The sequence below is a fragment of the Peromyscus californicus genome, unplaced genomic scaffold, assembly GCF_007827085.1.
Source record: "Peromyscus californicus insignis strain IS unplaced genomic scaffold, ASM782708v3 Scaffold_8__1_contigs__length_139910024, whole genome shotgun sequence".
Classification (NCBI taxonomy): domain Eukaryota; kingdom Metazoa; phylum Chordata; class Mammalia; order Rodentia; family Cricetidae; genus Peromyscus; species Peromyscus californicus.
In genome coordinates, this window is record NW_026294606.1 from 115,931,359 (window position 1) to 115,953,770 (window position 22,412).

The 22,412-nt window shown below is 42.5% G+C and overlaps 1 protein-coding gene across 3 annotated transcripts in view; it reads left to right on the top strand.

The window, feature by feature from the left end:
- Csnk2a2 (casein kinase 2 alpha 2) overlaps nt 1-22,412 on the top strand; it is a 41,382-nt gene that overhangs the window by 15,736 nt on the left and 3,234 nt on the right. For 2 of the 3 annotated variants that reach the window (XM_052727116.1, XM_052727117.1), the window contains 7 exons: nt 8,949-9,008; nt 13,802-13,885; nt 14,560-14,670; nt 15,375-15,476; nt 15,915-16,015; nt 17,363-17,511; nt 19,825-19,918. In XM_052727116.1, coding sequence (XP_052583076.1) covers nt 8,949-9,008; nt 13,802-13,885; nt 14,560-14,670; nt 15,375-15,476; nt 15,915-16,015; nt 17,363-17,511; nt 19,825-19,901 — 684 coding nt within the window. In that variant the 3' untranslated portion in view covers nt 19,902-19,918. Of the gene's footprint in view, nt 1-97; nt 149-8,948; nt 9,009-13,801; nt 13,886-14,559; nt 14,671-15,374; nt 15,477-15,914; nt 16,016-17,362; nt 17,512-19,824; nt 19,919-22,412 lie in introns of all 3 variants that reach the window. The other variant, XM_052727115.1, reaches the window with a different exon arrangement.

A 22,412-nucleotide genomic window follows, 5' to 3' on the forward strand; every position in this document is an offset into this window, starting at 1 on the left:
ACCCACTTTTTCGTCTGTGAGGTTTGAGGGTGGGCCATTACAAATTGCATTTATTACTGTCTGAGTATCTAAAAAGAATCACTGTTCTCTCTTTCAGTCAAAGACACCAGCTTTGGTATTTGAATATATCAATAATACAGATTTTAAGGTGTGTATGCTTCTTTCTGGCATGGGGTTAATGAGGGGTGGGTGGGGGTGGAGCGGGTACTGCTTGAACTTAAAATCAAAGCAGTCAGGGATGATGTTGGTGAGTCAGATGGCAGCTTGGACCCCAAATAGTGCAGACCTTGGTTGGGGTTCTTGAAGTTTGAGGAGTTACTCATTGCTTTTTGACTTGCTTTCTTAAGGAGTCAGCTGCACTGTGGGGTCCTCTCATCTGTAATATGAGATGCCATACTTCATCTGTAACATCCCTGTTCTATACAGCACAGTTTAGTGGACATTAACTTTGATTTTCTGAGATCTGCATTGTTGATAGGAAAAGATAAGTGGATACAGAGCTTCTGTGAAGGAGTCATTGGATTGAAGCCGCTAAACATGTGTTCATACACTCTGTCCAAAGCAGTTGATACCAAACACCTACTTCGAGTCGCTGTTGTCAAAGAACCCTGTCCTAGGGTACTTACATTGTCTTATTTTGATCAGGACATACTATTTTATACTGAAGTTTTTTCTTGTTTGTTTGGTTTGGTTTTTGGAGACTGGGTTTCTCTTGTATCCCTGGCTGTCCTGGAGCTCATTCCGTAGACCAGGCTGGGCTTGAACTCAGAGATCCGCTGCCTGCCTCTGCCTCCCAAGTGCTGGGATTAAACGTGTGTGCCACCACCACCCAGCTATATACTGAAGTTTTTTTGTTTTTGTTTTTGTTTTTGTTTTTTTAGTTTTTCGAGACAGGGTTTCTCTGTGTAGCGTTGCGCCTTTCCTGGATCACACTCTGTAGACCAGACTGGCCTCGCACTCACAGAAATCCACCTGGCTCTGCCTCCCAAGTGCTGGTATTAAAGGCGTGCACCACCACCGCCTGACCTGAAGTTTTTAAGATAGTGTCGAGTTTAACTCAGGTTGGCCTCAGACTTTATCCTCCTACCTCAGGCTCCTGAGTACCAAGATTACAAGTGTCTGCCAGTGTTCCCAGCTGAAGCATTCCTTTAAAAGAATGTTTTAAATAATGTCTGATTTTTGAGACACTCTATCCCAGGTTTGCCTGGAATTCATCATAGCCTTTCTGCCTCAGTCTCCTGAGTGCTGGAATTATGGAAGTAAGCAGCCATGTGCAGCATTAACTTGGTTCATGAATTTGTTTTATTGAAACTAAAAGCATGAACCTACTAATGAGGTTTCTGGTGTTAAGTTGTACGAAAAGAAAACCTTTTTTTAGAACACAGTTTGAAAACAATATATATAAAAAACAAAACAGTGATGTTGATTTTCCAGGGGTATGTGAGGACTTGAGGGTGAATACAACCCTCTGGCAAGGAATCAGACACTTGGGAGTTTGCTGAGTTAGAAGCTAGAGATAAAACCATCTTGTCAGTTGAAGATGCAGGTGTCCAGCATCCATGCTGCAGGTGAAATGAAACAACCTTACTTGCACATGTCATTTTCTTGGGTAATCTCTCTAAGGGTATCTAATGAAAACTAAGGAAAGAAGATGCATTTACTTAAAATGAGTAGTGAGTTTTATACCCAATGCACCCTTTCCTGTATGTAACAAATACTTTTTTGTTACAACTCCCTTACAGGTGAAGTCAGTGTGGCTTCAGCATTTTGTGTTTCTCAAAAGTGGTGTCTGCCGGGTGCTGTATCAGGGTTCTGTGGGGAGTTGACAGGAATTCTAACATCCTGGGAAACCTGTTTCTCTGAACCCTTAAAGGAAGTATTCTGAAGACATAGGTGCTCTAATGGATGCTTTTTTAAAGGAATTGTGGAGATCGGTGGTTTTGAGACTTGGGTATTTGAGAATATCTTTTATCCTCACTTACGTCTTCATTGGGGTATAATTGTACATTGAAATTCATGATTTCCTCAGTTTTGAAGTGTTTGTTCCATTGTCAGCACGGAGCCCCTCCTCTTTGATCTTACAGATTTTTCTTTTCTTTTTCTGGGAATGTTTAGGAATTTCTCTTCGTTCTCAGTCTTCTGAATGTTCAGACATGTGCCTTCCTGTGGGCTCCTTTCATCCTTTATTCTGTCTTCTTGCTGGGCCTTTTCCATCTGAAAGCTCATGGCTTTCCATAGTGTCAGTGTTCTTTGATATCTGCCCCTCTCTTCTTCTCACTGTCTAGAGTATAATTCAGATGTTAGACTTCATTGTAGTTTAGAAGTCCATTTCAGTCTCTGAATTTTTAAAAATATGCCCTGTTCTCTTATGCTTTATATAATATCTGTTTTCTCATAGAGATGATTGCATTTTCTCCCCATGCCTTTCACCTATTTTTCTTCACAATTTTGTTGTTTGGCTCTCTTAGTTGCTGCTCTTGTTTTAGAGTAATGCTCTGAAGGGCAGTCTTGAGGACACTCTGGGCTGTTGGGGTCTCCAGTAGAGGGCTATGCAATCTCACGCAGATCTCAGAGGTGCTGGTGCACCAGCTCACAGCTGGCTGTCTCCAACTTGCCTCTCTTTCAGACATAGCTGACGCTGTCCATGTCTGGGCCTTTCTGTGCTTCTTAGTGTGAAGCTCTGTGCTTATGGGCTCCTCACCGTTGGCTGAGTTTCCAGCTTTTTGAGGCTGTTAAGTCCATGGACACGTTTTCTGGCTCCCTGCTGCGGTCTCTCTCAGTTCTGGAGTTCTCCTTCCCAGGCCTGGAACTGCGTTACTTTAGAGGGCCTTCAGGCGAAGCAGAGGGTGGGAATCCCCTTTCAATACTGAACCATGCTATTTTGGTCATCCTAAAAGAACACTAAATATCAGGTAGAGTGTGTTTTTGGAAGGATAAATAATGGTGCTTAGATAATTAGTTTCTTTTCTGGATAGGATGACAGGTCACAAATGAGCGGTCTCTTGGTCTTTATGTCCGTAAGGATTTTTTTTACTTTGTACTGTGTCTGCCTGAATGGGAAAGTTTGGTTTTTCCTTTTCATCTTTTTCCCTTTTAGTGTGAAGTGCATTAATAACTGGCTTTAAGGTATATCCAGAGAGCTGTCTGTCCTGGTTGAATGTCAGGGTGGTGTGGTAGCCATGATGAGCTCGGCTTAGGTTGTGGCTTGGTCTGTGTGTTCACCTAGCACTGATGTCCCTATGGCACAGGGCCTTAGGTTCCATCACCAGTACTACACAACAAAATAAAAGCAGCAGTGCTGTGTGCTCACATGGCTTAGTGATTGTTGTTTTGGACCAGTTGATAATCAATTTTGATCAGTAAATTTCCTTTCATTATGCAGACATCTCATTTTGGTATCTAGGTGATATTACGTGTGTAAAATAAGTTTGGGCAGCTTTTCGTCATCATAGTCTCTGAAAGTGTATATACAGTGTGTAAATCTAGGCAGCTCTCCTCCTAACTTCTTATTTATCAATGTTAGATGATAGTTTTTTAATTAGAAATGCACATTTTAAGCCAGGCGGTGCTGGCACACGCCTTTAATCCCAGCACTTAGGAGGCAGAGCCAGGCAGATCTCTGTGACTTCCAGGCCAGCCTGGTCTACAGAGTGAGATCCAGGACAGGCCCCAAAACTACACAGAGAAACCCTGTCTCAAAAAAAACAAACAAAAAAAAAAAAAGAGAGAGAGAGAGAGAAAGAAAGAGGAAATGCGCACTTTAAACTGGATTAGGAGTTTTTCTCCCAGACTTTGCACATCAGCTACCTCTCAGCACTGTGAGTGGCCATTCGGTGTTTTGACACCCTTGCTGTTACATCTGTCCTTCCTCCCATTGCTAGCTTGTCTTTTTGCTGAGTCATCTTGGAGTTAGCTGGACATTATCATGCTTGGTTCTTGAATGGGCTGTTAATGGAACCTTAGCATTTTCCTGTGTTAGCCACAGTATCCAAGAAGTTTAGTTATTTACACTGTAATCCATTTACACCATGACCTTTTTCAGAACTTTCTCAGTAACTAGTGCCCCCCATGACTTTTAGAGCTATATGTTTATGAGTATATGGTTTAAGATCAACTGGGCTTTTCAAAAATTCTCTTATCATTGACTCCTAATTTGATTGTACTTGTGTCCAGAAAATAGGATACATCCAGGTTGTGCATCCCTAGTCTACAAATCTCAAATGCGAAGTGCTGCACAGTATCATTATCACCCCACAAAGTAGAAAATGGGAAGCACATCATGAAAGTTTTGTTTCATGACCAGAACTATTTAAAATGTTGAATGAACTGCATAAAATGCCTTTAATCTCAACACTTGGGAGGTAGAGACAGGTAGCTCTCTGAGTTTGAGGCCAGCCAGGGCTACATAGTAAGACCCTGTCTCTTTAAAAAAAAAAAAAAAGGTTTGGATTTGCCATCGTTCTGTGTATGTGAAACACAAATGGATTTTGAATTTTGTCCAGATGTGGCTGGAACATCTAATGCTAGCACTTGGAAGGCAGAAGTTGAAGGATTAGGAGTTTGAAGTCAACCTGGACTACATGAAACCCTATTTCAAAAAATAAAAATACCCCCAAAACAAAACCATAAATGAATTTTATGTTGGGTCTTGTCACCAAGATACTTCATTATTTATATGCAAATGTTCTAAAAGCTGAAAAATACCATGTCCAACATTGGAAACAAAGTGTGGTGGTGGCAACCACCTTTATCCCAACAGAGGCAGGGGGATCTCTGAGGCCAGCCTGGTCTACAGGGCAAGTTCCAGGACAGCCAGGGCTACACAGAGAAACCCTGTCTTGACAAACAGACAACTTTTGGTCCCAAGCACCGCAGATACCCAGCCTGATAGTGCTGGCTGTTTGGAGCCTGTTGACGTCAGCTTTGTGATTTGAAGTGGGTTGTTTTAAACGGTGATGGCTCCTTTCTCCTGTTCCCTATGTTTCACTCGTGGTAGAGGTGCTCGCCTGGTCAGTTCCCCTTTAAAGCCCCCGGTTGTTTTCTGTCTGTCAGGGTTAAACAGTAGAAGAAACACAGTGGCCCTTAAAAAGACAGAACTTTAAAAAGAAATGGGAAAGTCATCTCCGAGAGTTAGTGTGACCACTTAACAGCACACCCCTCAACTGGAAAGTGTCTCAAGTGAGAGCTGGATGTGCTGGCACACACCTGTACTCCCAGTGCTTAGGAGACCAGATAGGAGATCCTAAGTTCAAGGCCAACTTGGGCTACATAGTGAGTTCTAGGTCAGCCTGAGCTGTGTAGAACGACCATGTCTCAGAACAAGTCTAAAGGAAAAGGTATCTGTTGAGACATGTCAGTTATCTATACATTTAGAATGTTACAATTTAAAAAAAAAAAGATTATAAATGAAAATGAACGTAAGTTTTAAGTAAAAGACATCATTTGAACATTGAAGATTGGTAAGACTAAACTGAGCTTCATTCCTGAGAAGGTGGTGGTTCACCCACCTTGATATTTTTGAGGAGCAGCACCCTGTGCTGGCTGGTCCTGTGGGGCTTATAGACCAGATGGTTCCTCATCAGGGGAACCAGTGGACTACAGCTAGAAGTCATTAACATTTTATCATTTCCTTGTAAGAACTGTGACATTATCAGGTTGTAACATTTATTTGCTAGATTGAAAATGTGTTCTAGTTCCTTAAATTTCCAAAAACACTGGATTTTGGGGGGTTTGGTTTTGTTTTCTGTCTTAAGGTTACACGTTAGCAGTATCTAAATGGGTGGCTACAGCATGAAATAACACTTGTTTTTCACTTTATATTTCCTCCTTTTTTGGTCTTCCTCCATTTGAGCCCTGAGATTTCTTGTAGACTGAGCTGTGTATGCTTGCTCTGTGTTCTCATACCTCTCATACCTGTGTTTTTGTGTACTGGGTCCATAGAAAATGAAGTCCTCTTGAATTGTAGCCATTGGGCAAGGACTTTGTGTGGGATCTGACTGGCTGTGATGCATTGCCCTGCCCCTAGCATCTTTGAAGTTCTGCATGCGTGCATTAAGAGTGTGGCCGTTCCTTGGGTGTCTGTACTTTGCACAGGAGACGCAAGCCTGGTTATTAAGTTGCATTGTCTGCCATTCTCCTCTTCACGTGTTTCAGGGTTTATTTTAAAAGCCAAAGACATGTTCAACCAGGCTCCTTAGATTACTCTTGTAGTAGAACTGGTTTCTAGGGAAACACCAGTGTGTATGAAGCCTTGCAGGTGAACTGGAATAGGTAAGTGGTTTCTTCCTTACTACCTTCATAATCTTTATTTGTGTGTGTGTGTGTGTATAAATCAGACTTGTGGGAGGCAGTTCTTTTTTGTACCATGTGGGTCCTAGGGGAATCTAACTCAGGTTGTTGGGCATGATAGCAAGTACCTTTACTTGTGAGCCCGTAATCTTCCAGGAAACATAGCTTGGTTTGTTTTTGATAAGTCTCTTATGCAAATGTGAGCAGAGCTTACTTCCTGCCAGTATTCTGCAGTTGCTTGGTTAATAATATTCTCTACATAGCTAGAGGGAAAGTGTGGTTCTTAGGAAATTTAACATGGACTCTAATTCTTAGAAGATAGTTTCTGTTTTGTTCCACTAACTGGTGAGCATTATAAAAGCAAGTGGAGGAGCTAGACCTGCTGTCCTACTATATGAGGGTTTGGCTTGAGAGCTTGGTGGAGAAATGGATGTAGGGTACAGCTGTGCAATGGATTTATGACTCTTGGGAAGGTGGGGAGAGAGTTCAGAGATCCTGAATCACCACAGTTGAGGGTAGCTGTTTCCCTCATATGTACATAGCCAAGGTACTCAGGCAACATTGGTATGGGACTCTAGGCAGGTAGCAAGTTCACCTTTACAATAGTGAGGATTTACCTTCAGAACTCCAGATCACTGCTAGTACCTGGTGCTAATTCTAGGGCAACTGAGAGTCTCACTGTGCTATTAACACCTTAGAGCAGTGGTTCTCACCTATGGATTGGGACCCCTTTGGGGTCCCATATCAGATATTTACATGCCATTCATAACAGTAGCAAAATTACAGCTATGAAGTAGCAACGGAATAATTTTATATTTGGGGGTCACCACAACATGAATGACTGTGTATAAAAGGGCTTCAGCATTAGGATGGTTGAGAACATGCATGTTGATGTCTTCAAAGAAAGTGATTCCTGAAGCCTGCAGTGGAGAGTGGAGCAACAACAATTAGAAGAAACCAGGTTGGCCCCTGGAGAGGCCTTAATCATAAGCCCAGGAGGTTACTTGGTCCAGATGTAGTTTAATCTTATCCCACAAAGAACTTGTGAAAAAAGGAGGTCAGGCTGGGTGATGGCCAGCCATTCAGGGCTTTGTGATGGAAGAGGTCCAAGCACTGTTGTGTAGGTAATGTCTTTCATATTCAGTAAAATTAGTACTGGTGGGAATAGTCAGAAATACTTTGTTGACAGTCCAGGGACATTTATTTTTATACCTTAGGCCCTTTACACGATGATTGATATAGCTAGTACATGATACAAGAGGAAAAGCCTTTTATAGATAAAGGTTCAAATAAAATAGCCTATATTGATTTTCTAGAAATAAAAAATCCTAGCATTCTGAGGTTTTACGAATTTGATCTTTTCTTTTTTCTGGGCTATTTATTGACATCATGGTTCAGTGTTAGCACAGTCTCTGTGATTGATCTCTCTCACACCCAAGTTGGTATCTAAAGTTAGACCTATACATTTTGGTTGCCAGTTGTGACCAAGTACTAGCTAAGAAACCTGCCTTGAAGCACAGGGCTGGGGAGAGAGAAACCTGGAGTTTGGTCCTTAGGAAGCTGAAACTACTTGGCAGAAATAGTGGGTAAGGGTGCTTGAGTACAGCTCAGCCCCTAGCAACCCAGCAGCTTGTGGACCTGAGCCAGCAGCTGTCTGGGGCTGCTAGATAGAGCTTTGTATTCCTACTAAGCTGGAAAGGCAAGTTACTCGTCCCTAAAGGGGGAGGGGAGGTGTGGCCTCTTCCTCTAAACCTGTGCTTTTTGTTAGTTTCTTTGTCATATTTGCAGATAAGTGGTTTTAGTTTACTCTCTATAGAATCTCAGTGTAACCATTGTGTGCTCCTTGGAGCATCCCTGTGATGTGTGATTCTTCTTTCTGATAGAGAAGTTTAAAGTCGTTCCAATTAACTTTAATTATAGAAAATGCTGCCGAGATTGACAGGGAAAGATTTACTTGGACTTGACCGACTATCAGAGGCAATGCATAGTGTCTGACTACACTTATGGTGCTTTAATAGTCCTGCTACTCTGCTCCAAGAAATTGAAATTGATTTCAAACTCCCGTGAGGTGGATCTCTGGATTGTCAGTAATGAAAGTTTCCATGAGTATGTTAGCTTGTCTTGTGATTGTGTTTGACACTCCTGCCTTTTCATTTTTAATGCCTTATTCTACTATTCCTTAAAAAAAAAAAAGTCAGTTGTTGCCTCTGAAATCTTTTTCAGCTTGGAATTGTTTGGTGGGGAACAGAGGACATACGTTTTTGAAAAGTCTTGGTGTCTCCAAATGTCCCTCATTTTCCTTCTGTCCCTTTACAAACCACTTCATCCCCGACACTAGTCCACATCAGCGGGAAGGTCTTCAGGTGTGCTATGTGCTGGGTGGGCTCAGCTAGATGTGGACAGCTAGACAGTGTAGACTTCACAGCAGTGTGGCAGTGGCTGTTAGAATTGTGGGATAGTAAGTAGTAAGGATCAAGTTGGCTGAAGTGTTTCCCTCTCTACTCGAGGTGGAATGGCGCACTCCTCGTCTTTGCCATTCTAGGTCAGGCCATGAAGGCGTGGGTGTCCATTGTAGTTAAGTTTGCGGAGGAATGCCCATGTTTAGAATAGCAAATACAGTCAGACTAAATTAACTTCCTATTTTCTGAAATCTGTTTCAGCAACTCTACCAGATCCTGACTGACTTTGATATCCGGTTTTATATGTATGAACTACTTAAAGTAAGTAGCATTTTTTTTTTTTCAGGCTCATTCCTTTAAGAAGTTTTTGAAAAGACAGAATTCAAGCAGAATATTTCCTGATACCCAGAGAATCTAGTGAGACTTAACTTGTGATAAGAATTCTGTTGTGAGACCTCACAGATTTTCAGTAGAACTTAGAAGACTGGCCAGAAGGGTACAGGGCCATTATACAAAGCTCACAACCCCTGGGCTCTTTTTGGCAGTTGAGCTTTTTCCTTGCCAGTTAATTAATCCTGGTGTTTTCTGTATAGAAAGTCACCTCAGACTTAAAGACTTTAAAATGGCTTTTTATTGCTCATAATCTCAGGAGTTAGTCTGGTAACTTTTTTTTAGATTCACGTCTGCCTGACTGAGACAGAATGGTCTGTGTTAGCCTCATTCATGTATCTGTGATGTAGGCTGGAGTTGCTCAACTAGTGGAGGTCCTGTCTTTCAAATAGCAGTAAGAATGGAGGCCTCAACGTGTAAACAATCCCACTTGGCCTGTGCTGGTTTGCCAGTACCCTGTTGGCAAAAGTCAACCTTGTGGCCAGCCCTTGACCTCAGAGGGTATAAAATGGTTATTATTTCCCAATGGGAAAATCATGTAGAGGCATGTCTGCGGAATTGGCAGCCATTTCTTTTTCAAACTATCTTACTATCTCTTTCTTATATGAGAATATATACCCCTTATTCCCAGGCACTGACTAGCACTTAATCCAGAGAGAAGTGATGGGTGGACCTTCTAAATGGCTTATAAATATCAAGTAATTAAAAAAAAATTTTTTTGAAGCATTATCAGTTGATGGAGGAATGTTTTCATTTGTCTAAGAAAACACATGAATAAAGCATTCTGAAAATGCTACATGTACCTTTTAGAGTAATGAATCACTAAGAACCTAGTAAGAACCATGAACTACCCCCAGAAGTGCTTTATAAATAAAGAATTGACTAGGCATGGCGGCATATGACTTTAAATCCCAGCATTGGGGAGATTGAGGCAGGAGGATCTCTTGAGTTCAAGACAAGCCTGGTTCCAGGCCAGCCAGAGCTACAAAGTGAGACCTCTATCTCCAAGAAAAAGAAATAAATAACTAAATACAGAGTATTGTAAAAATTTGGGGAGGGGGCGTTAGTTGTTGTAGATCTCAGTTAAGGAAATTGCTGAGATGGGGTTTGTGTGGGAACTGTGAAACATTGCTTGAACAAAATACCAGGTTGAAGCAAGGCTGGACTTAGGGAGTGAAGTTTGAAGAACTGGCTCCATGAAATGAATGCTTCTCCTTAGACTTGTACTTGAATGATCAGCCTGTTGCTGGAGTCAGAGTGGTAGGCTTGGGATTCACACCATGTCTGTTGAGCTTCCTTTTGGTTGGTAAGGGTAGACTAGAGTTTGATGTGGTCCGCCTTTACTGTGTCTTCTCCAGACTAGAAGTCCAGTAGGAAGAGGTCTGCAGTGCTCTGAACAGCAAGCTGTGTTTCCTAGAGGCTCATCCCTGAAAGCCACATACATATACCCTTGAGAGCCACTGCCCATTTCTCACAGTGCTCACTGAAGTCAGTGTTCAGGTTTGTAGATTTTAGCAAGTACCAGCTGGATAAAGACAGAACCTAGCACATCTGTCCTCAGTGCTGAGGGCCATGCTACTGTCTCGTGGTAGCAGTATTCTTTCTTCCTGCTAATGAACGATCAGAAGCTGTAGCAGATTTTATAACTGAAGTATCTCTTCAGGGAATTTAAAGTTTGTTAGGAGCCCCACAGGGTGTCTGGCCAGTGAACACTGCCAAGAATTAATCACTACTGCTTTTTTCCCTCAGCCTTGGCCTTTGTGTATTTCTCACTTCCCAGGTATTGTCTGGATTAGATCTTTGACACAGACTAGGTAAAATGGCAGAAATCAACATTTTCTCTTTTAGAGAAGAGATAGAAGTAGGAAGTAGGAAATATTTAACCTCACAGCAAATGTAAAGGAAATTGAGGCTGAAGGCTGTGTGTGACTGCTCAGTGACCTCCCCCACCCCCAGGGCTTTATGTGATCTGATTCAGATTCGGGGATGTGCCCTCATGGACCCTAGTTTCATAAGAAAACTGCTGAGATGGGATTTGGGTGGGAACTGTGAAATACTGCTTAAACAAAATGCTAGTTGAAAGAAGGCACAACCACACAATGGAATCTTGCTACAGCTGTTGTAAAGTAAATTTTGAGTTTCCATGATACTAGACTTTCTATGTGTAAGCCTTCAGCCAAGTGTCCTTAGATCTATGGTAGACGTTTAAGCAAAACTTAAGAATTCTGTTTTCTACCCATGTGATACTAGTCGCATGCCAAGTGCTTAGTGGCCTTTTGTAGCTAGCAGCTACTCTGCGACACACCACAGCTACAGATTGCTACCTTTGCTGCAGAGAATGATGGACAAGGCTGGTAGAAGAAATTCTGGATGTCCAGAAAGTGCTCTTAGGCCCCTTCCCTCTAGTATTCCCTTCTTTGGAGATTATATCTCACCTCTATCCCCAGGTTTTGTATTGCCCACTCTCCAAATTCAAATTAAAAGCATCAAACCTTGTATGTTATTGTTGCTGCAGACCAGGGAGCATTTTGTGTATGTTGATATGCTGATAGTCTTCCTCCCTCCCTCTCTCTCTGTCTGTCTCTGTCTGTCTCTGTCTCTCTCTGTCTCTCTCTCTCTCTCTCTCTTTCTCTCTTTTGGTTTTTCAAGGCAGGGTTTCTCTGTACCCCTGGCTGTCCTGGATCTCCCTCTGTAGACCAGGCTGACCTTGAACTCAGAGATCTGCCTGGCTCTGCGTCCCGAGTCCTGGGATTTAAAGGCGTGCGCCGCCACTACCGTCTGCCCTCCCCTCCTTAAATATACCTCCAGCATAAAGATTCCTGGCATGTGTCCTTAGTCTGCCACTGTTCCCCAGCCAGGAGGGTACTGGGTGTCTAGTCACAGCCTGAGTGGCACAACGGATACTTAGGCTAAGGAGTCGCCAGGTGTTGTGCTGAACATTCTTGAATACAGGATAGCCCCCGTGTGAAGGGTTTTCTGGCTTATTGAAGCTTTCTAGTGCTTTATAAGCCAAAGGGTTTAACTGTGGGGTTCACAAAGGTGGCACATGGTGTGTATGGGAAAGAAGACTTAAGAGCTGTGAGTGTATGGGTCGGAGGTGTAGTAGAAAAAAAAAAGAAAAGCTGGATGTGGTGAGCATGCCTATAATCCCAACACTTAGGAGTCTGAGTTAGGATATTGACTTTGAGGCCAGTCTGGGTACAGAGAGAGTAAAGGGCAGCCTGACTGGGCTGTGTAAACAATAAAAAGGAAAAAGGCTTATTAATCCAAACTTAAAGATAAAAATTTAAATCAACATTTCTTCAAAGGCAATATAAATGTATAGTGATCAATAAACACATGACACATAATTTTTTCATCACTAATAAGAAAATACAAATCAGAAACACATTGAGCTACTACTTTAACCTACCTGAATAGCTGGAATTAAAAAAGGAACAGTGACTGGGCGGTGGTAGCGCACGCCTTTGATCCCTGCATTTGGGAGGCAGAGGCAGGCGGATCCCTGTGAGTTTGAGGCCAGCCTGGTCTACAGAATGAGATCCAGGACAGCCATAGCAGTCACACAGAGAACCCTGTCTTGAGAAACTAAAAGAAAAAAGTAACAATGACAGCTAGGCAGTGGTAGTACATGCCTTTAATTCCAGTACTCAGGAGGCAGAGGCAGGCGAATCTCTGTAAGTTGAGGCCAGCCTGATCTACACAGTGAGTTACAGGACAGCCAGGGCCACACAGAGAAACCCTGTCTCAAAAAAACAAAAAAACAAAAAAAAAAAAAAATAGTGACAAATGTTGGCGAGAATGTAGAGAGACTGGAACCATCATGTGTTGGATTTGAGAAAGCAGGCAGTTCCCTAGAAATTGTAAAGTTACCGTACAAGGCACTTCTGCCCCTAAAAAATGTACCCAAGATAAATAGATGCATACCTCCCCAAAACCTACATAGGACTGTTCAGTGCAGCAGTATTGTCAACAGCTAAAAGTAGAAACAACCCAAGTCAGCAAACTAGTAAGTTCGTAATTGATTCGGTCTCAAAAATAAATAAGCTCAGTGAGAAAAGTGGACAAAGTACTGTGCTGTTAGGAATGTCCAGCAGAAAGAAGTCTCCAGAACAGACAGCAGATTCACCAGTGGCTGGGAGTAGCTTGGTGTGGGCATTAACTAAGAATGAGCTCTAGGGAACTGTGGAGATACTAGAAAGTTCCAAAACATGGTGGCAGTGGTTACACAGCTCTCAGTTTACTAAAGACCTTTGGCTTTCAACACTTAAATCCTTTTATGTTGATTATATTTCAGGAAGTAATTCTCTCTCTGAGAGTAGTAATGATAGTTCTTGAATGCTGGCTCAGGTTTTATATTTAACGAAAATGTAAATGCTTCTTAATCTGGAAAACTCACATGGCCCACATAGCTTAAGTCTGCCTTGTTAAAAGATACGTTAAGATGTCATTCTTCATGCCCATGTGGATTCTGAGGTCCCACACTCTGGCCTCTCATTCCCTTTTTAAAGCAACCTTCATTCAGCATGATCATCAACAGCCCCCTTCCTACTAGCTGCCAGCTGTGGTGTCCACGGAGAGCATCTTTTTTCTCTCTCCTTAAAGGCAGTTAGCTGCCCTTTTTGAGACTATTCAAATTAAAGTGTCACAGATAATAAAAATGTGTTTGCGTTGGAGGTGGTAGAGGGTTTGCTTACTTTTCTCTGTGCTTTCTTCCCTCCTAGGCTCTGGATTACTGCCACAGCAAGGGAATCATGCACAGGGATGTGAAACCTCACAATGTCATGATAGATCACCAACAGAAAAAGGTACCAATCCAGCCAAGCAGCACCAAATCTTTGCTGAAGGCTTAGGGAAAACCTAAACATTGTCCAATAGCATTGTGGTGTCTGCAGACCACCACTGATCTCTTCAGTAGACTGCGTTACTGTGACTCCTCTAGGCTCCAGGAAGTGCACAGTGACCTTGACTATGGTCACTGGTTTTATCTTGGTTTAGTGTTCACAGGGTCTCAGGAAGAAACGACAGCAGTGGTTTCTGCCTTGCTTCTTCACCACCATTAGAGCAGTCTGACTAGCCCTAAGAAAAGTACATTTGGGTCTCTCCACCTCTGGTTGTCATAGCCAGGGTTAGCTTAATGACCAACTAGAGCAGTGCTCCTCTTCTGGAGTGGGGTACGCACCATAAGTCCTTCAGTAGTGCCTGGAGCTGATGTTAAGAGCTATGAATGATGGGGGGCTGTGTTCCACATGTAAGTAGCATGGAACGGAAAACGGTTGAATGCTTTTGATCTGGAGAGTAAAAACCATTCCAAGTACTCTGCTCCAGAAATGACTTCATCTGCAGTTTCTAAAGTGTAGTTTTTCATGGGTACACTATGTGTGGCCAGCTACCTGTTGTAGAAATGTGGTGTGGCCTCGTCATAGGCGTGGGCATCTTAAAGTGCCCTTTTGCATTCTGTTTGGTCTTGTCGTTCTCATAGCTCCGACTGATTGATTGGGGTCTGGCGGAGTTCTATCATCCTGCTCAGGAGTACAATGTTCGAGTGGCCTCGAGGTACTTCAAGGGACCAGAGCTCCTTGTGGACTATCAGGTGAACTTGTTGGTGAAGCTGCTCTGAGCTATTTTTATATTCTCTTAGGAGTTTTCCTGGTTGCTCTGTAGTCAATTTGGATGCATTCAAAACCCAGTTATTCTTCTATTCTAAAGGTTTTTCTCAGCTACATTTAAAAAAAAATTCTTTATGTGTATATATATGAGCATACTTGTGCCACAGCCCATGTGGGGTCAGAAGACAACTTTCAGGAGCTTGTTCTCTCTGCCGTATTGGTTCTTGGAACCAAACTTAGGTTAGTAGGCTTGACAGCCTTTACCAACTGAGTCTCTTGATGGCTTTTCTTTTTTTTTTTTTTTTTTTTTTTTTTTGTTTTGTTTTGTTTTGTTTTTTGAGACAGGGTTTCTCTGTGTAGCTTTGCGCCTTTCCTGGAACTCACTTGGTAGTCCAGGCTGGCCTCGAACTCACAGAGATCCGCCTGGCTCTGCCTCCCGAGTGCTGGGATTAAAGGCGTGCGCCACCACCGCCCGGCTGGCTTTTCTTTTTAAGGGAAAGGAATGACTTTTATTTCTAAAATAACTATAGAAAGGCTGAGGATGGAGCTTGATAGTAGATGCTTGTCTAATATGTATAAGGCTCTAGTGCCTTAAAAGTCAGGGCTAATCTTCAGAAGTCAGGTGAATATGATGAGAACCAGGGTTTCTAACCATCCTTGACTGATTGACCATCCTCGCTGCCTTCAGATGTATGATTACAGCTTGGACATGTGGAGCTTGGGCTGTATGTTAGCAAGCATGATATTCCGAAAGGAGCCGTTCTTCCATGGGCAGGACAACTATGACCAGGTGAGCAGACTCAGCCCTGCTTCTTCGTCGCTAGGGAAATAGCTTCTGAGACAGGAAGGAGGCATTGAGTGTGTGTATGGGCATGAGGGCTCCAAGCATGCAGAGACATTCAGTGCTGTCTATGGTGAACTTTCAAGATGGCTCTAAAAGGTAAGGCTCCTCTTTGTCTAACAAAATCGGACTCTAGTTATTTGGTCAGTGTCCCCAAAGATGTTAGCATCTAAATTAGGTTAACCCTTTAAAAGCAGTTCAGAAACTTGCACTCATGTGAGCACTGTGTCCTTGAGTCTCTTTGATTATCCTAGACTCAGGTCTCTGTTCAGTCCCTAGAGATTTGAGTGCTCAGCGTGGAATTTCCTGATTCCCAGGCACAGTGTCCTCACAAGCTCATGGGAAGCTCTGTGCTTGGTGGTTTGGTCAGTTTGTTTTGTGTTTCAGCTTGTTCGAATTGCCAAGGTTCTGGGGACAGATGAACTGTATGGGTATCTGAAGAAGTACCACATAGACCTAGATCCGCACTTCAATGATATCTTGGGACAGTAAGTAAGAAAGGAAAGGGAGGGAGGGAGGGGCAAGCACTTTGCTCTATTTCAGAAGTGGGACGATTGGACAAAATCCAATTTTTTTCCCTTTCCTAACATCAGTATTGATATTTATTTATTTACTTATTTATTTATTGAGGTGGGATCTCACTTGCTATGTAGACCAGGACGAGTCTTGAACTCACAGAGATCTACCTGCCTTGGCCTATTTATCAACAGAAAAATGGAAAATAAGCCATGTGTGGATGTGCATGTTTCTAATCACAACACTTGGGAGGCTGCGGCAGAAGGATCATTGAGTTTGAAGCTGGCCTGGGAATCATGAGATCCTGTGGAAACAAATGGAAAACAAAATCATAATGTTATAGAAAAAAGTGTTTATTTGGTCAAAGCATGTCCTTTTTAAAAAAAATTTTCTTTTTATTTTATATGTAAGCATGATTTGCCTATGTGCATGTATATGCACCGTGTGTGTATGTTTGGTGTCTGCAGAGCCAAAAAAGGGGTCCTTTGGACCTGGAGTTACAGATAGTTAAGTGCCACCATGTGGATGCTGGGAACTGATCCTGAGTTCACTGGAAAAACAGCCAGTGCTCTTAACCACTGAGCCATCTCCCCACCCTGCATATGCTTATTTTGATGGAAAAATCTTTAGAAAACTATGCTTCTTCAAATAAGAAGTGAATAGCTTATTTTTGAAGTCAGTTTTATTTATAATAAATATTAAGGCATGCTGAATTTTCAGGTACTCTTCTGGTTTTCATGGTTTAGGTTTTTTGTTTGGTTGGTTGGTTAGTTTTGTTGTTGTTGTTTTGTTTTTTTGTGGGTTGTTTTGTTTGTTTGTTTGACAAAACCTTGCTGTGTAGCTCTGGCTGGCCTCAATCTGGGTGCTAGGATTGTAGCTTCAGTGCAGTATATTACAAGTACATATTTGCCTGGTGGTCTTCAGACATTATTTCATGAAAGCACTTATTTCTAAAGCCAGCTTCTAAATATATCTACTGACCAATTCGTCATTAGTCACCACCAGGCCTCACTTGCAATTGATGAAAAGATAGGCATAAGAATAATCCAGAAATACTGAACAAATTCTCACTCAGGTATAGATGTTTTAAATAGATTCTGCTCATCTAATGATTGAGCACTTTATGTCAGTACGCCATGGTTATAACTGGGGGCAACAGGGTGTGGGGATACAGCCTATTTGAAGTAGGTACCGATAAGAATGAGATCAGCTGCTTCAAGAAGTGCAATATTCTAAAGGTTTGTTTATGTTAGGTCTATTAGAAGAGTTCTCTTGTTGTTTAGTCTCAATACTAATGATTCACTTTTTTTTTTCTTTAGACATTCACGAAAGCGCTGGGAAAACTTTATCCATAGTGAGAATAGACACCTTGTCAGCCCCGAGGCCCTAGATCTTCTTGACAAGCTCCTGCGGTACGACCATCAGCAGAGACTGACTGCCAAAGAGGCCATGGAACACCCGTACTTCTGTGAGTTATTAAAAGGCCAAAAAAATGGCGCCCTTTATCTTTGAGGTCAGTCAGAAAACTAGGTATTTGGATTAGATCAACCTAGGAATTAGACTTCAAATTTTATTCATTATTCTGGATCTCTGAGGCCACTTTACAGGTAATGATATTAGTTCCCGAAGGTGCTTGCTTATTCACTGTTAGTAGTACCTCTGTGTCTACCCATTCCCATCACCATGGGCTTGTATACTGGAGGTATCTAAGTTGTTTTTTGTTTTGTTTTGTTTTGTTTTTTCAAGTGTGAAAACCTAATCAAAGATTTTTTTTTCCCCTTTAAAAAAAATTAGTTCAGGGGCTGGAAAGATGGCTCAGAGGTTAAGAGCAGTGACTGCTCTTCCAGAGGTCCTGAGTTCAATTCCCAGCAACCACATGGTGGCTCACAACCATCTGTAATGAGATCTGGCTCCCTCTTCTGGCCTGCAGACATACATGCAGGCAGAACATTGTATACTAAATAAATAAATCTTTAAAAAAAAAAAAATTAGTTCAAAGTAGTAATATCAGCCAGGCGGTGGTAGTGTATATCTTTAATCCTAGCACTTCAGGCAGAGAGAGGTAGGCAATTCTCTGAGTTCGAGGCTAGCCTGGTCTACAGAGCAGGTTTCAGGACAGCCAAGGCTATACAGAAAAACCCTGTCTCAAAAAAAAAGGGGGGGGGGTAAGTAAGATCATTTTAATGTGTTTCCAAAAGAAGCAATATGTGAGTAAGAGGAATCTGAGGTAAGCCGGCAGGTATGACAGCTGGATTCTCAACCTCTGACATCTCCCAGAGCATGTATGTGTTCCTGCTGCACTTGCATGTGGTTTGGGGAGTTCTTCCCATTGAAAGTTTCACATACACTTTACCTGTGTTGTTGAAAGAGGAGGTGCCTTAGTCTAGGCATGGAAGAGGCTGGGAAAGGAAGAAGCTGAGTAGCGACTTGACTGACTGCACTCTAAATCAAGGTGGACTCTGTCCTTAAAGCCTTAAAGTTTCTGTGTGTTGTTTGACTACGGTGCTCTTTTCCTATCCTTTTGTCCTTTGGAGTTTAACTGATTCCTAATAATATTAACGGATATGAAGGACTGATTGCTATGCTCTTAAACCTAGGGCAAAAGTTTAAGGTGACTAAAAATTGAAAGGGTCTTCTCTTTCAGCCTTCTGGGCCCTAGACAGCTGACATTCCATTGTCTGCTTTCTAATTTCCAACACAGAAAGCTGTTTTTACCCTTCAAGTTAGGCCACTTTAAGGATACCGGTGTCACCCCAGGTAGTGGCACACACCTTTAAACCAAGCACGCAGAGGGAGAGGCAGTCAGATCTTTGTGAGTTTGAGGCCAGACTGGGATACATAGTAAGACTGTCTTAAAAAACAACAAAAATAGCCAGGTGTGGTGATGTACACCTTTAATCCCAGGACTGGGAAGGCAGAGGCAGGTGGATCACTGAGTTCAAGTCCAGCCTGGACTACAGAGTGAGTTCCATGAGAGCCTAGGCTGCACAGAGAAACCTGTCTCAAAAAACAAGCAAGCAAGCAAACAAAACCCAATAAAGTAAAAAGCAATACTGGTGTAAACTCATGATGCAAATGCATAAGGATTACAGATTTGATGCCATCTAGAGTATATAGTTAGACCCTGCCTCAGAAATACTAACAAAAACAACCTGATGGATAGTTCAGATAGTTTGCTGTTTGTTTACTTTCTAAACAAACTGCATATTTCACTGCTGCTTAAAATTGATAGACTGTCACTGGCTCTTTTCTTCACCCTTTTTATAATATGCTTATTGTACATGCTTTAAAGAATTTAGGGGCTAGATAGGATGTTAGTACTCAGAGAAGAAATCACAAAGAATACCACTGTTCAAAATTCACACTATTCTTTGTGATTTCAGCAGCTGGGTCTGTATTCGAAGGAAGTAGAAAAACTATCTCCAAGTAATTCCCAGAGGGCATGATGGCCACCCTGGCTGAGCTAGAGGACAAAGCTGAAGAAGAACGGGAGTTCAGTGCTAGTCTGAGCAATAAAATACAATTTTCAGAAGGAGCTGAGGGTATGACTTGTGGAAGATTGATTCTCTAGCACGTATGACACTGGGTTCTATTCCCTGCCTTGAGGGCAAAAAGAAAGTTCTTTCCTGATCCTGACTTGGTGCCTGTTCTTATGGGACCTGAGTTCCACATGTGTGTCTGTCTTGGTGCATAGAGAAGAGGAAAGGCAGGTTGGCTGTGGCATTCCCACTATACCCTCAAAGCCGGTGCTGATGTGGCGACCTGGGCTCTTCTCTTGCAGACCCTGTGGTGAAGGAGCAGTCCCAGCCTTGTGCAGAGAACACCGTGCTTTCCAGTGGTCTCACGGCAGCACGATGAAGCCTGGGGAATCGACGGTAATGCGGCACTGATGCTTGCCAATAAAACCAACCAACCAAACAAAAACTTGAAGGAAACTACAGTGTGATAAAAAGAAATTCTAATCATTCCTTCTAAAGGCAAAGAAGAGTAAAGACCTAAAGCCTGTCAAAAGCAAGAAACTCCCCGTACTAGTCTGCAGGGAGCTGCGCTGTGCAGTGTGGCAGTGCGCATAGTTCAGGATCGGAAGGGACTCTCCCTTTGGAATGCATGGGAGATGAGAAGCTCGGAGTTGTTGTACGTGTACCTGCGTTTAACAGGATACCACTGTTGAATTAACCCGTTCGGTCAACAAGCTCTGAATATCTGACTTCCTATCTATTCCATTGTGGTCTGGTTTTCTTCTGTGAGAATTCAGGCTCAAGTTTTAGCAAAAGTCAGCAGTCTATTCTGACACACCAGCCTCATTTACAAAAAAAAAAAGAAAAAAGAAAAAGGAAAAAAAAAGATTAAAACAGTGACAGTATTTTTTTTAAGCTCTTTTACAAATTCATGTGTTATGTATTTTTTTATGACATGAGCTCTCCAGGAAATGTACCTCATTCCTGCAGTTTTCTTCTAAGTATATTCATTTGGAAGCAAACTGCAGTTGCTCTCACCATGTCCTCTGTAGTGTCAGAAGATGGCACTGTAAATCTTGAGATGCCATGAACAGGTCCCAGGCTCATGAATAGTTCCATGCTGTGTGCATAACTTGGGGCTCACCTTTATTGATTTGCCTAACTATTGAATCTTGTTGCTTTTTTTAGGTTTGGTTTTTTTTGTTTTTTTTTTTTTTTTAAATCCCTGCCTTATAAGGAAAAACCTCACCATTTCTCAGCACATCTTTGTGTGGGCACCTGCTTTAATATACCACTTGAAAACAAAGACTATTTTTGTTCACAACCATAGCTGCAGCTGGAAAGTTGACTTCAGGCAGGTCAAAGAGGGAGGGAATTGTTCTATTAGGATTTATTCAGGAAAGCCCTCACATGTGCAGAAGGCATACCCGCCATCGTCCCTCTTTTTAACCCCATGACAAGCAGGTCTGTCTGCACTCGGGCTGATGGGCATTTACAGCTCTGATGGGTCATACATGAATGTGATGGCAGAGAAGTCTCTGGCATGGAGGCGCTGGCTTGTGGCTCCTGCAGCTGACTGGAGAGGGATGGCCAGGGCTTGGGGGAGGAAGTGGGGCTCCTGGAGCAAGTGTCAAAGCTTTATCCATCCACTGTGCTGACCTTTGTGTGAGCAAAGAGCTAGATTTTGTTGGGGGTTTTTTGTTTTTGTTTTTTATAGGGCTGATTTCATTTGGGGGACTGGTCACTGACGTGGTTTGCCAACCAGTCCCCTCTCCTTGTCTGCAGAGCCATGCCTCAGCTCTGGGGACCTAACATGTTTGGGGTATCTACCACATTACACTTAGGGTTTCTTCATTAACTATTTAATAATGCCATACATTTTTATAAGGTTAGATTGTTTGTTTGAAACATGTGTTTACATTCCAAATTCCAATAAACTTGTATTGGTATTGGTAGCAGGTCCATCTCTAAATGCAGATTCTATTTTGTCGTTTGGTCTGTGGGAACTTAAAAGGCAAATGTAACTCTTCTCTTGATAGTGTGGAGTTGAGTTGATAGGTTAAAAAGTAAGATCTTGGGCCAGTGATATAGCAGGTAAAGGCATTTGCTGCAAAGACTGATGACCAGAGTTCAGTCCCCGAAACCTACGTGGTGGTGGGGGGAGAACCTACTCTCATGAGTTGTCCTCTTCCCACACGTGTGCTGTGGCATGTAAACACACACAACAATAAATAAAGTTTTAAAAATCTTCTTTAAGATCCTTTATAAAGCCAGAACACTGACATGCAGCTAAGGTTTTCGTACAGATCCTGCCTCCTTGCATTGCACCTTCTGTTCGATGTAAACATTTGTTCTTCCCAAGACTCAGAAACATGATATGGATGCGACTGAACCTGTGTTAACATGTCAAGTAGCAAACCTCAAGTGTCGGGGATTACCATGGACCTTCTCGTGTGCCCTTGGTTGTCAGGGGGGGTGTATCACCATATGTCTTTCCTGTTTTCTAACCTCATCTCCTTGATCACCCATGCTTCTCTTTGTTCTTTCTCGTTTTAAGTTGTTGAGAGCCCCTTGGATGGTCTTGATTGAGCAGTAGCCCCACCTCTTTGCCCTGGGTCATCCAGAGACAGTAAAAAGGTGTGGGAGGAGAGTTGGCCATGTTCCCCTGACCTTCCCCTTTGGCATGCTCTAGGAGAGAGGTCCTTGAGTGACAGCTCAGCGGGATGTCCTTTGTATGCAGCAGTACCTGTACTTTACCTCTCTTCTCCTTAGCTGTGGAGCATACTTGGGCTTAATGCTTGCTCCCTTTGAATCTGGACTCTTCCTAGGCTGGTCTTTCCCAAGTTGCAGTAAATCTAGTAGACCTCTTTTTGCCTGTCTCCAAATCTACCTTGGGGCTAGGTGTACCTGG